At 37.6% G+C, this 20,102-nt stretch overlaps 1 protein-coding gene across 4 annotated transcripts in view; it reads left to right on the forward strand.

Moving 5' to 3' along the window:
- Positions 1–20,102, forward strand: part of LOC108247515 (receptor-type tyrosine-protein phosphatase F) — a 147,656-nt gene that overhangs the window by 118,805 nt on the left and 8,749 nt on the right. For all 4 annotated transcript variants that reach the window (XM_017435682.3, XM_017435684.3, XM_017435685.3 and 1 more), the window contains 6 exons: positions 1,406–1,581; positions 3,651–3,770; positions 4,081–4,235; positions 7,274–7,559; positions 18,720–18,907; positions 19,188–19,314. In XM_017435682.3, coding sequence (XP_017291171.1) covers positions 1,406–1,581; positions 3,651–3,770; positions 4,081–4,235; positions 7,274–7,559; positions 18,720–18,907; positions 19,188–19,314 — 1,052 coding nt within the window. The remainder of the gene's footprint in view (positions 1–1,405; positions 1,582–3,650; positions 3,771–4,080; positions 4,236–7,273; positions 7,560–18,719; positions 18,908–19,187; positions 19,315–20,102) is intronic.

The raw sequence follows: 20,102 nt of genomic DNA on the forward strand, positions 1-20,102 counted from the left end.
TCCAGGAAGAGCAGATCCAGTATTTAAACAATGGGCCACCAAAGGAGCAGATACAATTCAAGCTTTATATAAAAAAAATTCAACTTACATGATGTCATTTGAAGAATTCAGACAGAAATTTAATATAAATAGAAAGTATTTCTTTAAATACCTTCAACTTAGGAGCTATATTGGGTCAAAAAACAAAGGACTAACCAAACCACCAAAGTCCCCTCTAGAAAAAATTGCTGACAAAAACGGCACAAGTAAAGGTGCAATTTCAGAACTTTACAACTTTTTGGTCCTTAATTCTTCAGAAAACTCAGTATTGAAACTGGAAGCCTGGAAATCAGACCTGGGAGTAAACTTGTCACGGGAAGACTGGCAATCTATCTGTATAAGGGCTCAGAAACAAACCGTTAACTCTCGCTTAAGGTTACTGCAGTACAAATGGTTAATGCGAATATATATTACACCAGTCAAATTAAATCGGTACAATTCTAATATACCAGACATTTGCACAAAATGTTTAGAGGAGAAAGGGACCTTGTTTCATTGTATCTGGGAATGTAGGAATATTAAAAGATTTTGGAAAGCAGTAAAAGAAACTGTAGAACACCTAATCTCAAAAGATGTAGAATTAGATCCGGTTTTTCTCATTTTAGGTCTATATCCAAAAAATTCATTGTTTACTAAAAGCGAACAACTGTTGATAGATTTGTGTCTACTAGAAGCTAAGAGACTGATAGCACTATTCTGGAAAAGAGCAACAGGTCCAGGTATCAAACAATGGATCGAACACATGCTGAAGACTTTACCTCTGGAACGGATAACGTATCTCCAAAAAGGGAAAAGAGAACTATTTGAAACCATTTGGAGACCATTCCTGGAGTTTGTTGAAGGCGTGGACTTGTCTCAAGAAGAACTCAGCTAAAGTAAAGACTTATGTTGAGCCACAATGTTAAACAAAGGAGCCTCAACAGTGGACTATTATCTCCGGTATGCTTAAAAGAAATGCAAGTGTGTACCTATGAGGGCGTTTTGTTGGTCTTGTTGACTGTATTGGTTGTATGTTTTATGGCAGACATATTTGTAAAAACACAAAAATAATAATAAAAAGATTGATGGAAAAAAAAGTCTTACCTAGGTAAAAAATTACTGCTTGTATTTGGGACTGTTTCCTGCAAGTTGTTTGTGCCAAAAGTAGTTTCCTGAAACAAGGTGTGTGCTACCAGAGACTTTTGTGTCAAAAAAATCCCAGTTGCTGCCACAGCTGAATTATTTTCTTGTTAAATACTCATTTAAAAAAAGATGCGACAATGGCAACTAAAAACTAGTTCATCAAAAAAAACAATCCAGTTAAAGAAAAAGAAAACATAAAAAGGAAAACAGAATTAACATTTGCCCTTCTTGTTCCTTACTGCAGGACTTCCAGGTAGCAACTACATCAATGCCAACTACATTGACGGCTACAGGAAGCAGAATGCTTACATTGCCACACAAGGGCCTTTGCCAGAGACACTCTGTGACTTCTGGAGGATGGTGTGGGAGCAGAAGACCTCCACTATAGTTATGATGACCCATTTAGAGGAGAGCTCACGGGTGAGCCTCTTATGTTTTATTTAAAAAAAACTTAAGTTGATCAAATCCTCCACCAGAGTTAGAACACAAAAGGTAGAAGTACACAAATCATTTTAGCAGAAAAAACTATGATTTCCATAATAAAATTTTAAAAATAATCTAGAGAATTTTTCTTTTCTGTAAAAATGCAGTGTGAATGTTGAATGCTGAATGACTTTGCTGAACTTTGCTAAAGAAACTAAATCTGTCTTGAAACAGAACACTAGCTAAAAGCTAAAAGTAGGAAAATAGTAGTAAGAGTAAATACTAAAAAAAGAACTCAAAGATCCGGTCCCCTGGCACAAACAGAGTAACATTGTGTATGCTGTTAAGTGCCAGGAGGATTGTGATCAGTTATACATTGGGGAAACAAAGCAGCCACTGGCCAAAAGGATGGCCCAGCATAGAAGAGCAACATCATCAGGCCAGGACTCTGTGGTTTACTCCCATCTGCAGGCCAGCAGTCACTCTTTCAGAGATGAAGATGTGCACATCCTTGATAGAGAGGAACGTTGGTTTGAGAGAGGAGTAAAGGAAGCCATCTTTGTGACGAGAACCCATCCATCATTAAACAGGGGCGGAGGCCTCTGTGTCCCATTGTCCCCCTCCATCAATGCTGTTATTGCGAGTATCGCTCAGCCCTCTGCAAATAGCAAGCGGCCATCAGGGCACTAATGATCAGTTGTTAGGCTGATGGTCCTATGAACATCTATTTTTGGGTGTCGCATCCAACTGGTTGATTCACTTTGCGAAGATGCTGCTTGTAAGGCTGAGTTTGCTTGCAGCTCCTCAGGCTGAAGAAGTCTTTTGGATAAAAGATAAAACCATCCAGAGGACCTGACTCAATCTTGTTAGATTTTTCTACCTGGATTATTAAGCATTTATTAAGCCAGTAAGTTGCAAAGGTTATTTTTGATTCCCTTTGTACCTCTTTTTACTCAAGTGGAGAGATAGGTTATTATCATGGTCCAATTTTGACAATAGTTTAAACAACTCAACTTGAAGGAAAAACTAAAACAAAACTGTGTTTTGTACAATCTGTTCCTACTTCTGAACTTTTCCACATTTTGTTAGGTTTGTATGTAGAGTGTGGTGTGCATTAGTATTCACCCCCCTTTACTCTAAAACCCAGAGCAACCAACTGCCTTTAGCAGTCACCTGATTATTAAACAGAGTCCAGCTGTGTGACATTTATCTCAGTATAAATCCAGCTGTTCTGTTACAGAACATTAGTGATCAAACAGAATAATGAAAACCAAGGAACACACCGGACAGGTCAAGGATGAAGTTGTTGAAAAGTTTAAAGCAGGGTTAGGTTTGAAAACAATACCTCAGACTTTAAACGTCTCACAGAGCTCTGTTCAATCCATCATCTGAAATTGGAAAGAGTAAGACAACTGCAAAGGGACCAAGACATGACTCTCCATCTAAACTGACAGTTCATGGAAAGAGAGGATTAACCTGAGAAGCAGCCAAGAAGCTCTGGAGGAGCTGCAGAGAGTTGAGTTCAGGGGGGACAATCTGTCCACAGGACAACTATTTGCCATGGACATAAATCTGGCCTTTATGGAAGAGTGGGAAGAAGAAAGCCTTTTCATGTGATAGAATGGTCCAGTCAGAGTCCAGACCTAAAGCCATCTGAGAATCTGTGGGTAGACTTGAACACTGCTGTTCACAGATGCCCTCCATCTAATCTAACTGTTGTAGCTGTTTTACAAAGAAGAATGGTGGAAAAATTCAGTCTCTATTTTGTGTTTGTTTGTCACATAAAATCCCAGTAAAATATTTTTAAGTTTGTGGTTGTATTGTTGCAAAATGTGGAAAAACTTGAGAGGTACAAATACTTTAACACATCGTTTTGATGAGCCTGCATATAATTTCAGGTTTTTTCACTGAACAATCCATTTGTATAACCTCCAAGTTCTTTTATCCTTCTATATATACAAGAAGAAAACAGGAGGAAGGAATTAAACATTAGATTAAACATAAAACTTAGGATTTTGTCAACAAAAAAATGTTTTTTGTGTTTTTTTTGTGTTTTTTATGTGCAGATTAAGTGTGAGCAGTATTGGCCCAGTCGAGGTACAGAGACATATGGAATGATTCAGGTGACCATACTGGACACTGTGGAGCTGTCTACATACATCATGAGAACATTCACCTTTTACAAGGTGAGAACTTGTCCTGAGTGCATAACCTTTTTGTAGCAGAACAGAAAAACTCAAAGCAATTTGTTGAGCTTTATTTTTGACTGCCATTGAGTCCTCTAATATAGACTGAAGGAAATCCCTCAGAGATTTGGTGTAAGACGAAGTTTCATTAACCTATACTCAGTAACCCATAATGAAATGTGTGTGTGCGCGTTTCGGTACAATATGTTTTTCTTATATACCAGTGATGTTTAAGGTGATGGTACCTTTTTCTAATAATTTATACTGTATTTGAATAACATTTTGACAGACATTTAAAATGCTCCGACAGAATAGCTCAGGAGAGAAAAGAGAAGTCCGGCAGTTCCAGTTTCTGGCCTGGCCTGATCATGGTGTGCCTGAGTTTCCCACCACAACACTGGCCTTTCTTCATACAATCCGAGCCTGTAATCCTGCAGATGCTGGACCCATTATTGTTCATTGCAGGTAAACTCACTTCTTACATCAGCTACAGGTTTCAGTGGATTTTGGCAAACTGAATCAGAGATCATTTAACATTAGGAGTGTATTTCTGCTGCCGATTAAAGCTTAATTTATTATTTTGTTTTAGTTTCATGTTGAGACAATGCTTTGGCACATCCAAATGACTCATGCTAGACTGAAGACTGAAAACATTTCTACCTGCTTGTTTGTGTGTCATTTCTGTTATGCAGTTAGAGTAGCACATGCATCATGCACGAGAGTTGAGGTTTTACTCTGCTGTGTAGAAGATTTGTAACAGTGATCTTGTCATTTCCTCGTAGATTTCAATGTAGTTTTCATTTCTACATCGTAGATGTAGATTTATTATTATTACTAGCAAGTTACAGTCTTATGTTCATATACTCAACCATGCACTTATAATGACTGAACTAACTGTTCAGTTCCGTTGTTTTGAACAATCACTACAAAGCTCTATCACAAATGGAGCTTGTCAGGGTTTGGGTATCTTTCGTTTTACTTTTGTGTTAAGTTTATTGTTTCTTGTGTTCCCTGTGTTTAGTTTATTTGTCCAGTGTTTAATAGGTTTTCTTTTATTGTTCTGCTCCCTGTGTGCCTTGTGCTATGACTCACTCTCCCTCAGTAGTTCTGTCAACCTGCCTCATCATCCACACCTGTTCCCTTGGTAGTAATCACTCACCTGTTTCCACTTACTCGTTACCCTCAGTCTTTAAAACCTGTTAATTTTTGTCCACTACTCACTGGTTCATTGTCACTTTCATGTGCTATCCAGTTTTCCTTGTGTCTCACCCATCATGTTCTTTGCAATCTGGATTTTGTAAGTTTTTGTTGCTGTTATGCCAGTCTTTTCATTACCATGGTGGAGGTCACCAAGGTAGTTTCTCGGTGGCAGGACTCCAGGAGTCAATGACATTTATCCCAAAATGCTGCAGGCTCTGGAATTGTGGGACTTTCAGTGTCTCTTCAATGTTGCATGGGGTGCCCAGGATGGGGGGTGGTAGGTTTAAGGGCTGCACGGTCTTTGTATAACAAAGCCCTGTTCGCATCCTCAGCACAAGTTCGAGCTTGTTCGCAGTGCAGGGTAAACTTCGCCACGTTTGCCCCTTGTTTCCAGTCTTATTTGTGGTGTTCCTAGACAGGATCTAAGCACATAGTTATGAAGAGGAGGATGTTTGGGTTAGGAGCCTCAGGGTCTCATCTCTGATTGGTGTTTTTGAGACATGACCTTCTAACTTTTGAGGCACAAAGTCCAGCTGTTTTTCTGTTTGTCTGAGCAAATAAAAGTAATTTTCTTTAAGATACAACAAATTGGTGTTCATTAAATGTGGAAACTATTTTTTATCTACAATCTTCATAATTATTGTGGCGATTGTGGATTTTTTTTACTTTTCTAATAAATTTTGTAGATGTTTTCTTTTACACAACAATTCATCCTGTTGGCAGGGGGAGAAAATTAAAATATCAGAAGAATGACTTCAGTTTCAGATGTACCTGTTGTATATTTGACTAATTAAATAACAAAAAAGAGTCAGATGGAATTTTAGTTGACCTTTAGTGAACAAATATAGACAAACAAATCTTACATATACACGACAGCTTGTCGGAAACTAAGCTAACAGCTCTTTCTTCTTCTTCAGGTTCCCTTTTTTTTTTCAAAGCATCATGGGATATGTAGTTAGTTCTGAACCAGATGCAACTATCAAATCCTAACTAAATCTATAAAATAACAACTCAAATAATTACTTAATTAAATTATAATATCCCAAAACAAATTCTCAACAGTACCTTCCTAATCAAGCAACTAATGAAGCTTTCTGTTGGTATTTAGCATATAGCATTGCAAAAAAGTACCACAAGAAGGAAATTGTTATCCATCTGAGGGTTGCTCCAACTCAATTGTCTGTACAGATAGTATCACATCCCCTGATAATTGTTGCCACTAATAGAAGAAAAGCCCAAGGGTCCAGCTGGTCCTGAGCACCCTTATGTCAGAAACACATCTCAGTTTGAGAGCTTCTTCATCCATCATGTCATCCAAAAATGGGCAGAGCATTGCAAAGAAAAAAAAAAAGAAAAAAACTGTGTATAAGGGCATCACTGACTTTATTTAAATAATGTACCAAACATCTAAATAACTACAATGGAACAGGACAAAGCTTTTCACAACATCAATATGAGCATCAGTCATTATATAACTTAACATTATAACATTATATGACATTATATGACTGTACCAATCCCTTTAAGAAATAATCACAATTAAATTACTAAATTACATTGAATTTGTGCACCTCATAATAGCAATTTATTGCTAAAAAGAAAGGAAAATATATAATTCTAAATAAAAACATGGATTTTAGTGAAGGGAACAAAAACACATTTCTGTTCAGGGTGACTCCTGACTGGGAAATGAAAACTAACTCAAGGACTAACTCAATAGAGAAATCTCTTCTAACCAAGATTCGGTTATAGTGCTGACATGAGGAACAGAAGTACATTGGCAGTAACCAATCAGTAAGTAACTCAGTCAGGTTTACAGATGTTGAGCTAAAATTTGCTGTGGTAGTTGCTGAGATTCATCCTTAAAACATACTCTCAGCCTGACATCTCACAATCACACACAACATAATGTTATTTTTAAGGCTTGACCAAAATGACTACATCATACGTCATTTCTTATTTTAAGATGATCTAAGTCTAAAACTCGAGTGGGTGATATGCATTCCTTCCAGCAATGCTGGACATTTAACTTGATGCCTGTATCTGAAAAATTCAAAAAAAGTTAAAAAACAAAAACAACTGGACTTCTATTCTGTAGCTGAAGACGTTTCGCTTCTCATCCGAGGAGCTTTCTCAATTCAGAAATAGAGAGTGTGGAGTTGAGCTTTTAAAGCTGAGATGTGATGTAAGCTGGATTGCTACACCAGCATGTATCTGAAAAAGTTTTATTAAAATTAAACAAAGTTGCCATTTTTCAGCAGTTTCTTGTGGTGTAATCTGATGTGGTCTTTGCCTTTTGACAGTGCTGGTGTTGGCCGCTCAGGCTGCTTCATTGTCATAGATGCCATGTTGGAGAGGATGAAGCACGAGAAGTCGGTAGACATTTATGGTCATGTGACATGTATTCGCACTCAGAGAAACTACATGGTGCAAACAGAGGATCAGTACATATTCATCCATGAAGCCCTGCTGGAAGCTGCAACATGTGGGAACACAGAGGTCACCACCCGCAACCTGTATGCCCACATCCAGAACCTGAGCCAGATCCCTCCTGGAGAACCATATTCTGCCATGGCACAGGAGTTTAAGGTCAGAATACTTTCTTCTCAGCATTCATAGGGAGTGTGTTCACACTGACTGTAAACACACAGCATTTTAAATGTCAAATGAACTTCATGTGTCTGTTTTGTTGACAAAACCCACTTGTTGCTGCCCAGGTGATAAATTGCCAAACTTCAGCAAACTATTTAATATCATTTTGAAGCATTTGCAATGGAGAATTTGAAAATAATAACATCTCAAATTTCTTAAAAAAAAAATAAATTTATTGTTACTAATTTTGCCAGCCTGGGTCATATATTTTAATGAAAACTCTCAGTAGGTTATCCCCGGATGAACATCTACATCCAATTAACTTTTGGAGTCATCTCAATTCAAAAAGGCCACCATAGACAATCAACTTTAGCTGACACAAAAACTACTTTGAGTCAGTCATATTTACAGATACTGAGCTAAAATATGGTGAGGTAGTAGCTGGGACTTATCACCAAAACATTTGCTGAGCACCAATACATCTTGTGTGATCTCACATATATTTCATATGGTCTAGCATGACTAAAAGTCTAAAATTTTGGCATGAAGGGGGTGGGCAATATGAATTCCTTTTAAGGAATGCAAGGCCTTTAATTGGTTAGTATGTTTAATGTAGTTGCTTGTCAGGTTAATACAACAAAGAACAAGTTGATATTATGATCACACTCTCCCTGTCAGCTGCATGAAGTGAACTAGTTTTTTGCCAAAGAATGTGTCGGAGAACTTTAAATGAGTTTCCAGTCTACTGGAGGTACCTTGCTTTTGTTCTCCCTTCCTAACCTTTTATCAATGTAGGAGCCACTCTTTGCACCAATTTAGGGCATTTTACTGTTTTTGTCCTGCTTTGCTTTTCAATGCATGCATATGGAAAGCCATTAGGTCTATTTTTCTGATGAATTTAAAACTTTTGCATGAAATTCAATATAATAATATCATTTTAAATACATTCACACAAAATATTATGTTTAGACTTAATAAATACCAACCTGCAAGTTTTACTTTAGGAGTTTAAAAAAAACAAAAAAAAAACAATGATCATCATTTGAAGTTGCTATTTATCATTTGGGACATACAAGATACATAGTATGATACAGTGCTTTGAGTTTGAGTTTCAGAGACCAATAATTCTTCAAATTAAACTCCAGTTTACAGTGGTTTGCAAAAGTATTCATCCCCTAGAATTCTCTCCCTTTTGTTGCCTTTCAATCTGGAATTTAAAAATCATATGGGGGGGCTTTCTATCTTTTAATGTATGCAACATAACTACTATTTTGAAGATGAAACATAATTTTTATTGGAAAACAGGTGTGAATAAAGATTCATCCTTTGAAAGTCAGTCATTTGTGTCTCCACCTTCTACACCAGTTCCAGCATCAAGTCCCTTCAGGTTCGTCTCCATGTTTTTGATCCATCAGGTCTCTTCAGGTCTGTCTCCATGGTCGTAGTTTATCTAACCTGGACTTTTATGTCCTGTCTTTGTGACCAAACGTCTCCAGCTCCTTCAGGTTGCATGAGTGCTGCATGTGTCCCTCAATCTTTAAATCAAACCAGAGATTCTCAGTTGGATTGAAGCCTGAACTATGATTTGACCATTGCAGGACCTTTAACTAGTTCTCCTTAAACTAGTTCTTCAGCAGTTTGTTTAGGTTCATTGACCTGCTGGAAGGTGGAGCTCCATCCCAGTCTCAAATCCCTTAAAAAGATCTCTGTAATTTGCTCCATTCATCTTATTTTTAACTCAGGAGTTTCCCAGTCCCTGATGATGGAAATGGATTACAGTACATTGAGATCTGTGAAGTTACTGATCATTTTATACTCCTTAATTATGCTTTTTAAAAGTTGTGTACTAAATTCTACAAAAATGTGAGTCAAATAGATCTGAACCAGGTTAATGTCAAAATAATAATGTCATTCAGATTGATTGATTGATTGATAGAACTTTATTGATCCCTTGGGATGGCTCCTTCAGGAAAATTAAGGTTCCAGCAGCAGCAACAGTACAGAGGTAGATACAGTGAAGAATAGTAATAGAGAAACAGAATATAAAGAGAGTTAAGAGTTCCGTAGGAAGGGTGTTACACATTGTTATTGCACATAAAGGCTGTGTCAGAATGTGTGGTGACAGTCTGCTGTGTGACATGACAGTGTTAGCATCTGTCATGTCATTAGCATCATCAAGCTATGCTATAACTACAAAGAGGATCAGAAGGCCCCTAATAGCTGGCTGCAATACAAGTTTTAAGCCCCACCCCTTTTGTAAATTAATTTTGTGAATAAATGTTGCTGACTTAAAAAGAACAAAAACTCTTTAGATGATTTTTTTGTGTTGACTGTTGTTGATTCCTGTAATTCTTACCTTACTGCTGTTCATTCAAATGTCCTTTTTTTCTAACGCATCTAGTTGGAATTAGTTATTTCATGCTTACAGAAATGTGACACCATGATTGTGTTGGGAGGTTCCTGGGACTTAAAGCCTCACATCACTAGTGCCCAGACGCTGGGTCCAAAAATACCACATGGCAGCTTTGGTAAACCAGGTCCTGCTGGCTTCAATTTCTAATGAGAGATGGAGGGGTCACTTGGTTTATTATAAACTATGATGAGACAGTTTTGCTTCAATTTTCACCAACGAAAGTTAATGGAGTCCCTTCATTAATCTGATGATCTGCAGACAGAGTGGGTAATTGGCATCTGTTACAACCCCGGGCATATTCTCTGGGTTCCTCTGTGTGTTTATGTTGCAGGTTCCTTAGGTGAATTGGTGTTAATTGGGAACTAGACTTCACTGTCTCCAATGAAGTCTACAAAAGACTCATTCTTTCCTGCGAGCAGTCTGCCTTATCTCTTCCCCTAGACAGGGTTTATCTTAGTTGTTTTCTAATAATGGGCAAGTTAAGCATAATGAACCTCAGAGGTTTTCCTTCTAATTGTGTCCAAAAAGCTTCAATGTTTTGAGGCTTCAGTCTGTCTAAGAACAGTGATATCTGGTGGCCATCTGAAGCCATAGCAATGTCTCAAGTTTGCTACTAAAGGCTGATTTATACCCTGTGAGAAGTGAAAAAATCTGCTTGCAAACACGTTTTTCGCATGGACATTTTATATTCCACAAGAACTGCAGCATGTAACTTCTAGGAAACCCCAGGAGAAAAGGTTTTGCCCAGACCTTGTGTCGAGAAGGGGTTGTTGAAGCACTTAGAAGAACAAAATGACATGATTTACATCATGCAACCATGTGAGAAAGAGACGATTTATAGTATAAATCTACAATAACATTGTTTCGATCCCATGTCAGCAATAACAGTTTAGAAATGTCTGTGATGATAGTTTTGTTCATTTATACTAATTAATGATTACATAATTACACAGTAAAATAAATTACATACTCTTGTCAAAAGGAGTAAGAGTCTTACTCCATTTTAGAGTTTGTAAACAATAGTCTTACTGCAAGACATTTGTTCATGCTCTAAAAAACATTCCAGATTGATCCAAAGAATAAATATAAATGACAATATGAAGGGTAAGATGCTGGTTCAGGTTCATTTAGAAAGCTTCAGTTAAACGCGGTGAGCCAAGGAAACAAAGCATCAAGTGAAGCAGGGATAATGTTTGTAGCTTCACATGTCATCGATCACATAACAGTTCTGTTTTGATATAAGTTTCAACACAGTGGCTCATCCCTCAGCTCCCGGTAGAGTGAAACAAGCTCTAAAGCCTCTGTATCATTTGCACTTCACTATTTTCGTTTGGTTTAGATTTATTAAAATTAGACCTTTTTACCCGATTCCTGTCTACTGGGTCTTATTTTCTATAGTCTATGAGCCAGGCCATAATAAATTGGAAACTTATCCAGTTCGAAACTGTTAGTCAAAGTTGTTGGGTTTTTTTGTTTGAGACCAAACATTTGTAATGTTTGTGGAAACAGAGTGTTGCTAAAATTTTTGCGCCTAATTGCCAGCAGAGAGTGTTGCGTAGTTTGAATAGACTCTTCGCTTGCTGAAGTCAGCCATGGGATTCCCTATGTGTTAAAGCTGAACTGAAAAGGGGTTTGAAGCCAACATCAGTTGAAAGAAAATCATAAAATATGCTTATTGTAAAATTTTCAACAAAAAATAAAAATTATGTACTTTTTTTTTTTTAAATACCAAACATTAAAGAAACCACTCAGGTGTTTTCGGCTTTTTCTGTGACCCCCCTGATGTGTGACGTCCACGAAGCTGCTGAGGTTCACAGCATTCAGCCATTCATCAGTGAGTATATGAATACCGGTACAATATAGTTCAGTGTGTTGGAATTAATTGTTTGAACCCGCCAGAAAATACCACTGGAGTTTCATTCATTGACTTCCCGAAAGATAAATACTTTTCTTTGATTTTTAGTTTTGTGTGCTGATGTCATGACAATGATCTGGTGATAACCAGTTCTTACCGTTCCATGTTCCCAACTCGGTCGTTATGCGCATTGTTTTGTCAGCCATGATGGTCCTGGTTGATCATCAGAATACGAATCTGAAGAGTTTTTATCTGAATCCAGAGATCTAGCCGTTGGTTCAGGTTCATACTGGTATGGTTGTATATCCATTACTTCCGTGAAGTCTTCCAGCATTTCTTTGTGTTCACAGCATAAATTATGAACCCAGGACGGTAACTCCACCCCACAGATCACCCACTTTGGAAATTATTGACTAAAACGCTAAAAACAAGTTATTTAAGTTTTAGGTCAGAAAAATGGGTACCTGCAATTTGTATGGATGTTTGACTAAATAACATTCATGAAATGTCAATTTTTTGAGATTTGATTTTAATTCCCCTTTATCAGGGGTCGGCAACCCAAAATGTTGAAAGAGCCATATTGGACCAAAAAAACAAAAAACAAATATGTGTGGAGCCGCAAAAAATTAAAAGCCTATATAAGTCTTATAATGAAGGCAACACATGCTGTATGTATCCGAAGCAGCTAATATAGCTGCTTCGGAGCAGGGCCAGCCCTGCTTCGTGGGTGGAGCAAGCTTAGCTCCTGTTCACTCATTGGTCGTGGGTGTAACCAGATGCAAGCATAAAAAGCGAAGGTAGGAATATAAACAACAGCGTTAGCTTACCCTGCAACGTTTATGCCGTCTGTCCCCCAGCTGAAGGCGCTGTAAAGCCTGAAATCTCCGGAGGATAACAGCTGTCCTACTCCGCGCAACAATGGCGGCATCCAGAGCATTTCTTCCACTGCGCCTCTCTTCCTGAAGTCGCAGGAGAATCCACATAAGTTTAAAAAACAGCAACAACACAGGGCCAACGTTGTCCATAGCTCTTTCATTGTTTACACAACTTGCGCTAAGTTTCGGTAGCGCACCCCCCCCTGCCGCTAGGGCAGCGCCAAAGAGCCGCATGGGGCTCTAGAGCCACGGGTTGCCGACCCCCGCCCTTTATGCTTTCAGGGAACCTTGCTTAAGAAAATTTTAAAACTGGTATTTTTTTCCTGAAAGACATAAATTTGTTTGGTCGTAGCGGAAGTTTTTTTTTATTCTGTTTAAAATGGCATGGAACCAAGAGGTAAGTGTTTACAAATTTTTGCATTTGCACAGAAAAATTTAACCAATTTTTCATTTACTGTATTTTAACTGACTCCTCCATAGGCTTTAGCACATTATAATGGTGTTCCCTGCCCTGTTCTTCATGCACTCTCTTTTTCCTGATCTTTTGTTTTTTGCTGCCTTGCCAGCCGTTTGTTTATGAGTTATTAAAACATTTTCTTTACTTTTAAGTCCTTGTAAGAGTCTGCATCTGTCGGGTTTTGGGTTTTTCTTTGGGTTTTTTATGTTCAGTTTGTTGTCTTCATGTTTTTTGGTTGTGTTCAGTTATCTTTGTTTTTAGTTCTTGTTGTTCATGCCTTTGTTTTGTGTCAGTATTCACTCCTCCTCAGTTACTCACTTGTTTCCCTGCCACGCCCATCTACACCTGTCCCAGCTTTAATAATCACACACCTGTGCCCACTTACTCTTGATCCTCTGTGTTTAAAACCTGGTCATTTACTTCACTTCTCTGCTGGTTCATTGTTTGTTTCTCGGTTCCTGATTTTTCACTCTGTGTCCGTTCCTGCTTAGATGTACTTTGTCGCTCCGTGCTCCAGGTTGTTATTTTTGCTTCTGTTTTTTGTTTAACATTTAGTTGCTGCCTCGTCAGTAGTGATGGGCAAATGAAGCTTTCCAACACTTTGCTTTGCAAAAAGGTTCCTTACTCAATGCTTCATTCATCACTCACTAGTGACATCTGCTGGGGAAACTGTAACAACTTTGTCACTCAGTTGGATCATACTTTCAGAAATGTGTAAATGCAATATTGTCACAAAGTTTTCATCAAACTCGTGTTTAGTAACAGGAGAATCAATTAAATCATATTTAATTGTCAGGTTTTAATTATTAAAATGATTTGTAGCCAATCTAATCCTTGACCATCAGTGGTTGTGTTGGGTTTTCTTTTATGTCATGGACTTATTTGACAATGAAGATTTGTTGTACTTTAGTGTATTGGGAATTGAGTGATTGTTGGGGCAGACTCTGAATACTTTGAGCTTGAAACTTGCCTCCTGAAAAACAGAATTTGTTTAAAATCATCTCTTCCTGGGAGTTCTAGTTCTGCTTTTTAATATTACAAATATGTATATCCCAGATATGAGAGGTTTTTCTCTTTTTTGACGGCTCCATTTCATCCACTGCTGATGAAAACTGCTCTGCTGACGCGCTACCAAACCACCTACTACAACCCACGAAGCAACAGGGTTCATAGCGCTTTTATTTTGAAAAACGATACGCAAAATGAAGCAACGTTGTGGCAGGTGTAATGTGAGGCCTCGTTTGTTGTTGATGACGTGGTTTTGCTCAATATGACACAAGCTCCGAAGTGGGCTTCATCGGACACGCCCCCTTTTTACTCGGCACACGCCTCGAAGCCTGGCTTCAGATATCCCATCACTACTCGTCAGCTTTTGTTTTCTGTTTTATAAATAAATTCGTTTTTTGTATATGAGTCTGCACTCTGGGTTTGCCTTCATCTTTCTGAGTCCCAACAGCATCCTTGGGTCCTATTTACACAAACCTGATAATGTGCTGCTCAATTTATCACACTACTGGTATACGGTTTTACTAATATTCCCACTATCCCTATCCTCTGATAATTAGGGTTAAATTGGGTTAAGCCAGTCGTTCTTAAACTGTTGGGAAGAAGCCTACTGGGGGAGGGGAAGTGGGTTTGCAACACAATTTACAAAAAAGTTTTAAAATTGACAGCAAATTATTCAAAGAAAACAGAAAACATTGTTTTAATATTGCATTTCTTTTAGCAGCTTTTGTGGTGGATTTGAAACCAGAATCCAGACTGCTACTAAGAGCTCAAAAATAAACTGCTTTAATAACAAAGCAAAAAGAAAAGGCTGACAAGACAGCAAAACTAACAACTAGTAAACACAGGTGATAACCAGACAGTGCATTACTGCAACAACGGAAAGCATTGAGCCAGAATATATAGGCTGGGGCTGATGAGGAATTGGATACAGATCAATCAATCAATCAAATTTTATTTGTATAGCACATTTCAGCAGCAAGGCATTTCAAGGTGCTTTACATAATTAAAAAACAAAATAAAAACAGCATGTGAAAATGAATAAACAGTAAGAAAGAGAAAAACATCGAAGACATCAAAAACCTGCACTCTAACCCTAATTTAGCCATAAGCAACTCTAAACAGGTGGGTTTTAAGTTGAGATTTAAAGACACCCAGTGTTTCAGCTGGTTTACAGTTTTCCGGGAGCTTGTTCCAAATTTGTGGTGCACAGAAACTGAAAGCTGCTTCTCCTCGTTTGGTTCTGGTTCTGGGGTTGCAGAGCAGTCCAGAAGCAGAAGATCTGAGGGGTCTAGACGGTTGGTACAGCGATAACAGATCTTTAATGTATTGTGGTGCTAAACCGTTCAGTGATTTATAAACTAACAACATTATTTTAAAGTCTATTCTTTGAGCGACAGGGAGCCAGTGTAGGGACTTTAAAACTGGTGTTATGTGCTCTATCTTCCTGGTTTTAGTGAGAACACGGGCAGATGACTAATTGAAAACCAGGAAAAGGTGTAGATGGGTGTGACAAGGAAAAGTACTGACTGAGGGAGAAGGTGGGTGATAACACAGGAAGGCACAGGGAACAAAACTGAACACAAGAAACGAAAACAGTAACTCAGAAACACACAGAACCCTTGAACCAAACAACATAATCAAAAATCCTAACAGAAAAGATTTATCAAAAAAATAACACAAAAGGCACAGATCCTAACATCCTTTAAAAAACATGCTTATACTTTAATACTTTATGCATTGATACTATTCAGTTCTGGGACATGGTTGTGGGGGTACGGACAATTTTCTTACTCCAAAGGGGGGCCCGACAGAGCAAGTTTGAGAACCACAGACAGTTTGGTATAATTTGTGGTTGATTTACTAAGTTCCTGTCAACACTGTATTTAACTTATGCAATCCATAATCCATACTGTGGCACTCAAGTTTGTTTGTTTTTTTGCTAAGCAGTCTGTAGAAGAGTTTATTTATTCTCCATTAGAAAATTTTCTTGAACAATATTCTAAAGAGCAGTTGGTAAAGATTGCAGGTCACAATGAAATATGTGTTTGTGATAAAAAGCTAAAAGAAAATGTAAAGTTAAAAGAAAATCTTTATGAAATAAGGGTTTTGATTTTGCCTGAAGTTCATTCTTCTACTTTGACTAAAAACACTCAATACTCACTCTCTGATGTATCTTTACATTTTGAGCAGCAAGCAGAATTTGATAAAGCTTTGGCACTGGAAAAACTAGGACAACAGACAAAAAAAGTAAATTTGGAAATTTTCAGGTTAAATTTACTAAAAAAAAGGGAAATTATGTGAAGTAAGCTGTAATGTGGATTCTCAGAGTGAGTCATTTGACATTTTGAATGATTTATATTTTTGTGTCTAAATTCATTAAAAAGGAAGTTGAAACCTTTTTTTACTCTGACACAAGAGGCTGGACTGATTCAGACCACTTAGGGATATTTTGTTTGATAGTGCTCAGGAGGTTTTCTCCAGTTTTAGAGACTGTAATGAATATGCTATGGGTAGAGATTGAAATAAAAAAGGTCTAATGTTGGGCATGTTCCAAACTGATGAAAGTCAGGAAGTGTGGAGTCCAGTGTTGCCTGATCAAAACCTCCTGAGGTGGTGACGAAAGCCTCTGGATGCTGTGTTTGCAATGTTAACACAGTAGAATGAATGAGGCCACATACTGTCTCAACATGCGGTCTGGGAGGAATGCAAACACAAACAATGATGTGGGAGAACTCTCTTGGCATGTAATACTGTCATGATGTGGAGTGACGAAGGCAAACCCAGAGCGCAGACTCATTTTAAAGAAAGAAAAACTAATTTATTAAATAATAAACTAAGAAAACGAACAAAAACAAAAAGCTGACGTGGCAGCAAACAGATAAGAACTAAATAAAATACATAAATGGAACAGAACTCAGAAAACCAGGAACACGGAGCGAAGCAAACAAGAGAGACAAACATCAAACAAACCTTAGACAATGGACCAGCGAGGTATGGAGAGAAATGACCGGGTTTTAAAGACTGGGGATAACGAGGTGAGTGGGAACAGGTGGAATGATTACTGAGTCGGGACAGGTGAAGATGGGCGTGGCTGACACAGAAGTGAATGACTGGGGGAGAGTGAAAATAAACATGAACATGAACATGAGACAAAACGAAAAGCAAGTACAACCAAATAACACAAAAGAAACAAAACAAAAACCAAAGAACTAAAATCAAAATAAAACAAAAACAAAACCCAGAAAAAAGCCAAATCACCACAAATACGGTCTGAGATCAACCATCAGCAGCTTGATGTTGCTGTTATGTAGCTCGGGTTGCACCATCTGGTGTTGAAGAACAGTGCAACTCTGCCTGCTTTTCTTTTGCCACAGAGAGCAGTCTCTCCCCTAGTCTCTTCCCCTAGACAGCTTTGTGGTTTATGTTAATTGATTTCTTTTGGTTTAGTTTCATTGAATAAAACCTTTTTAATCTATTTCTTCACACTTTCCTTATTTGGTCTTTGAGCCAGAGCATAGTACGTCTTATGACAAAAATGTTTTGGTGTGCAGGCTCTCAGTCAGAGCTGTCCCCTTGTAATCAAATCACCCAAGACAGATGTTAGTGCCAGATCTGAACAGGGCCTTACATCCCCCACAGGTGAATCTTATTCAACAAGTGATGTAGCTTCTGAAGGTAATGATTGAGGCTTCAAAGCAAAAGGGGTGAATACATGTGCATTCACCGCTTTTCAGTGAATTATTAAAAAAATTATTTACAACTAATTTTTATTTATATTATTTAGTTGAAATAATAAAAGTATTCTGTGTAGATCCATTATTTAAAATCAGACTAAAAATGAATTCAAATTCCAGCGTGGAAGAAAACAAAATACAATACCAAGGCGGTGAATACTTTTGCAACTCACTGTAATCTGTGACATTTGTTGTCCCAAATGTAGACTCTCACTCACTCTGAATGTTCTTCATCTGTAAATGTGTAAACAAAAGAAACAGTTTACAGTCAGTATTGTTTTAAGAAATTCACAAGTTTTACAATACAAAAAGCATGGTTTTATCATAGTAAAAACACATTTTGTAGCTAATGTAATATCATATCATCATTTTTTTTAAATTGGTATTGTGTATTTTGTACGATGTCCGTAAAAGTTGAGAAAGGTGCCTATAAATAAAATGTATTATTATATCCGGTAAGAGTATATTTGTCCATAATTCCCCAGTTATAATGAGCACCTAATTTGAGAACTCTTCTTGCATTAATTAATGTTAGACAAATTTTTTCCTAACTTCTACGTACCTGTTGCATGGTTTATTCTCCTAATTTTGATTTTAATTTTAATAAAACTTTGTACTTCTGCTCACAGAAAATATACTGTGGACTTTGAAATGTAGTATGATGCAGCATTGGCAGTTTGTTTAAAAAAGCCTAATTTTCTTTTAACAGTACCAGAGGAAACTGCATGTAGAGTTTGAGACAATGTCTTGTGTTTGTGAAGCTGCTGTGTCACCTCTGATGTGTCTGATGACAAAACTTTACCTCCTCTCTGCAGAAACTGACCTCTACACCAAGCTCTAAAGTACAGACCGTGAGATTTATCAGTGCTAATATGCCATGTAACAAATTCAAGAACCGCCTGCTCAACATTATGCCTTTTGAATCCACCCGTGTCTACCTGCAGCCAATCAGAGGAGCGGAGGGCTCTGATTATATCAATGCCAACTTCATTGATGGATACAGGTGACCCCATGAAAATCACAGTAAAAAAAGAAGTTTTTCTTTTGTAAATGTTTTTATTTCATTATCTTGGATGGTGCTACACCTTTGCACACAAGTCCATCACAGGGTCTAATCAAGAAACAAAGACTTCAGGGTTTTTAAAATACCTGTAGCGGTTAAAGAAAACCAAAAAAACGACTGACTAGGGGTGTTACATAAGGATATGGCAAAAATTAGTAATGATAGAATCTAAATAAACCTTGAGAGGTTAACCCAGCCATCTGTCTTTTGCATTCCACAGGCACCAGAGAGGATATATTGCCACCCAGGGCCCTTTAGCTGAAACCTCAGAGGACTTGTGGAGAATGTTGTGGGAACATAATTCCACCATTGTGGTCATGCTCACCAAACTGCGCGAGATGGGACGGGTAAAACAGCACAATCATGCATTCTTTCAAGTCATGACATATGAACTGTTGTTACAACAAACTAACTGAAGCATAATAATCAGTGTCCGTAAGAGAAAACCTTTTGCATTTAGTTATGCAACATTTTAAATAACAAGTGTAAATGCTGAGTCACACTTGTACATTTTTTGGACTAACTACTGAAGCACACTTTCAGCTATTTTAAACATTCATATATCAAAACATTCAGGTTGTTCAGGACATTGCAGCTATGTTTTTAAAACATTTCTGCATTTCAAAACATTAAACTTTATTTACAGTTTTTTAATATGAAATTATATTTATAATATAATTATTTTCAGATCCTTGAAAAACATTGTGCTCTTTGAAATCTACTTCAGGTTACTTGCTTCTGTTTAAACTTTTAGTTACTGTGTTTCTAATTTTAACTATTAGCTACTATTATTAGTTATTAGTGGTTATCTGCTGACCGTACGGCCCAAGGGAAGAAGCTGTTGGTGAGTCTGGTGGTCTGTGAATCGTTGACCTGAAGTGCCTTCCAAAGAGCAACCAGTTAAACAGGTCTGATTTTTGAGTCTATAATCAGACAACAAAAACTCTCCTGTGTCTTCTGCTATAATTTGGGATGCAGCAAAAGCCACCTTGCGTGGTCATCTTATATCTTACTGCTCTCACCAAAAAGCGGCTCGAGCGGAGAGAAGAAATAACCTTGAAAAAGAGGTGATTCGACTAGAACAAATACACAAACAATCACCAACATTGTCAAATTTAAAGGCACTAATGGCTGT

This window comes from Kryptolebias marmoratus, linkage group LG18 (assembly GCF_001649575.2).
Source record: "Kryptolebias marmoratus isolate JLee-2015 linkage group LG18, ASM164957v2, whole genome shotgun sequence".
Lineage (NCBI taxonomy): Eukaryota > Metazoa > Chordata > Actinopteri > Cyprinodontiformes > Rivulidae > Kryptolebias > Kryptolebias marmoratus.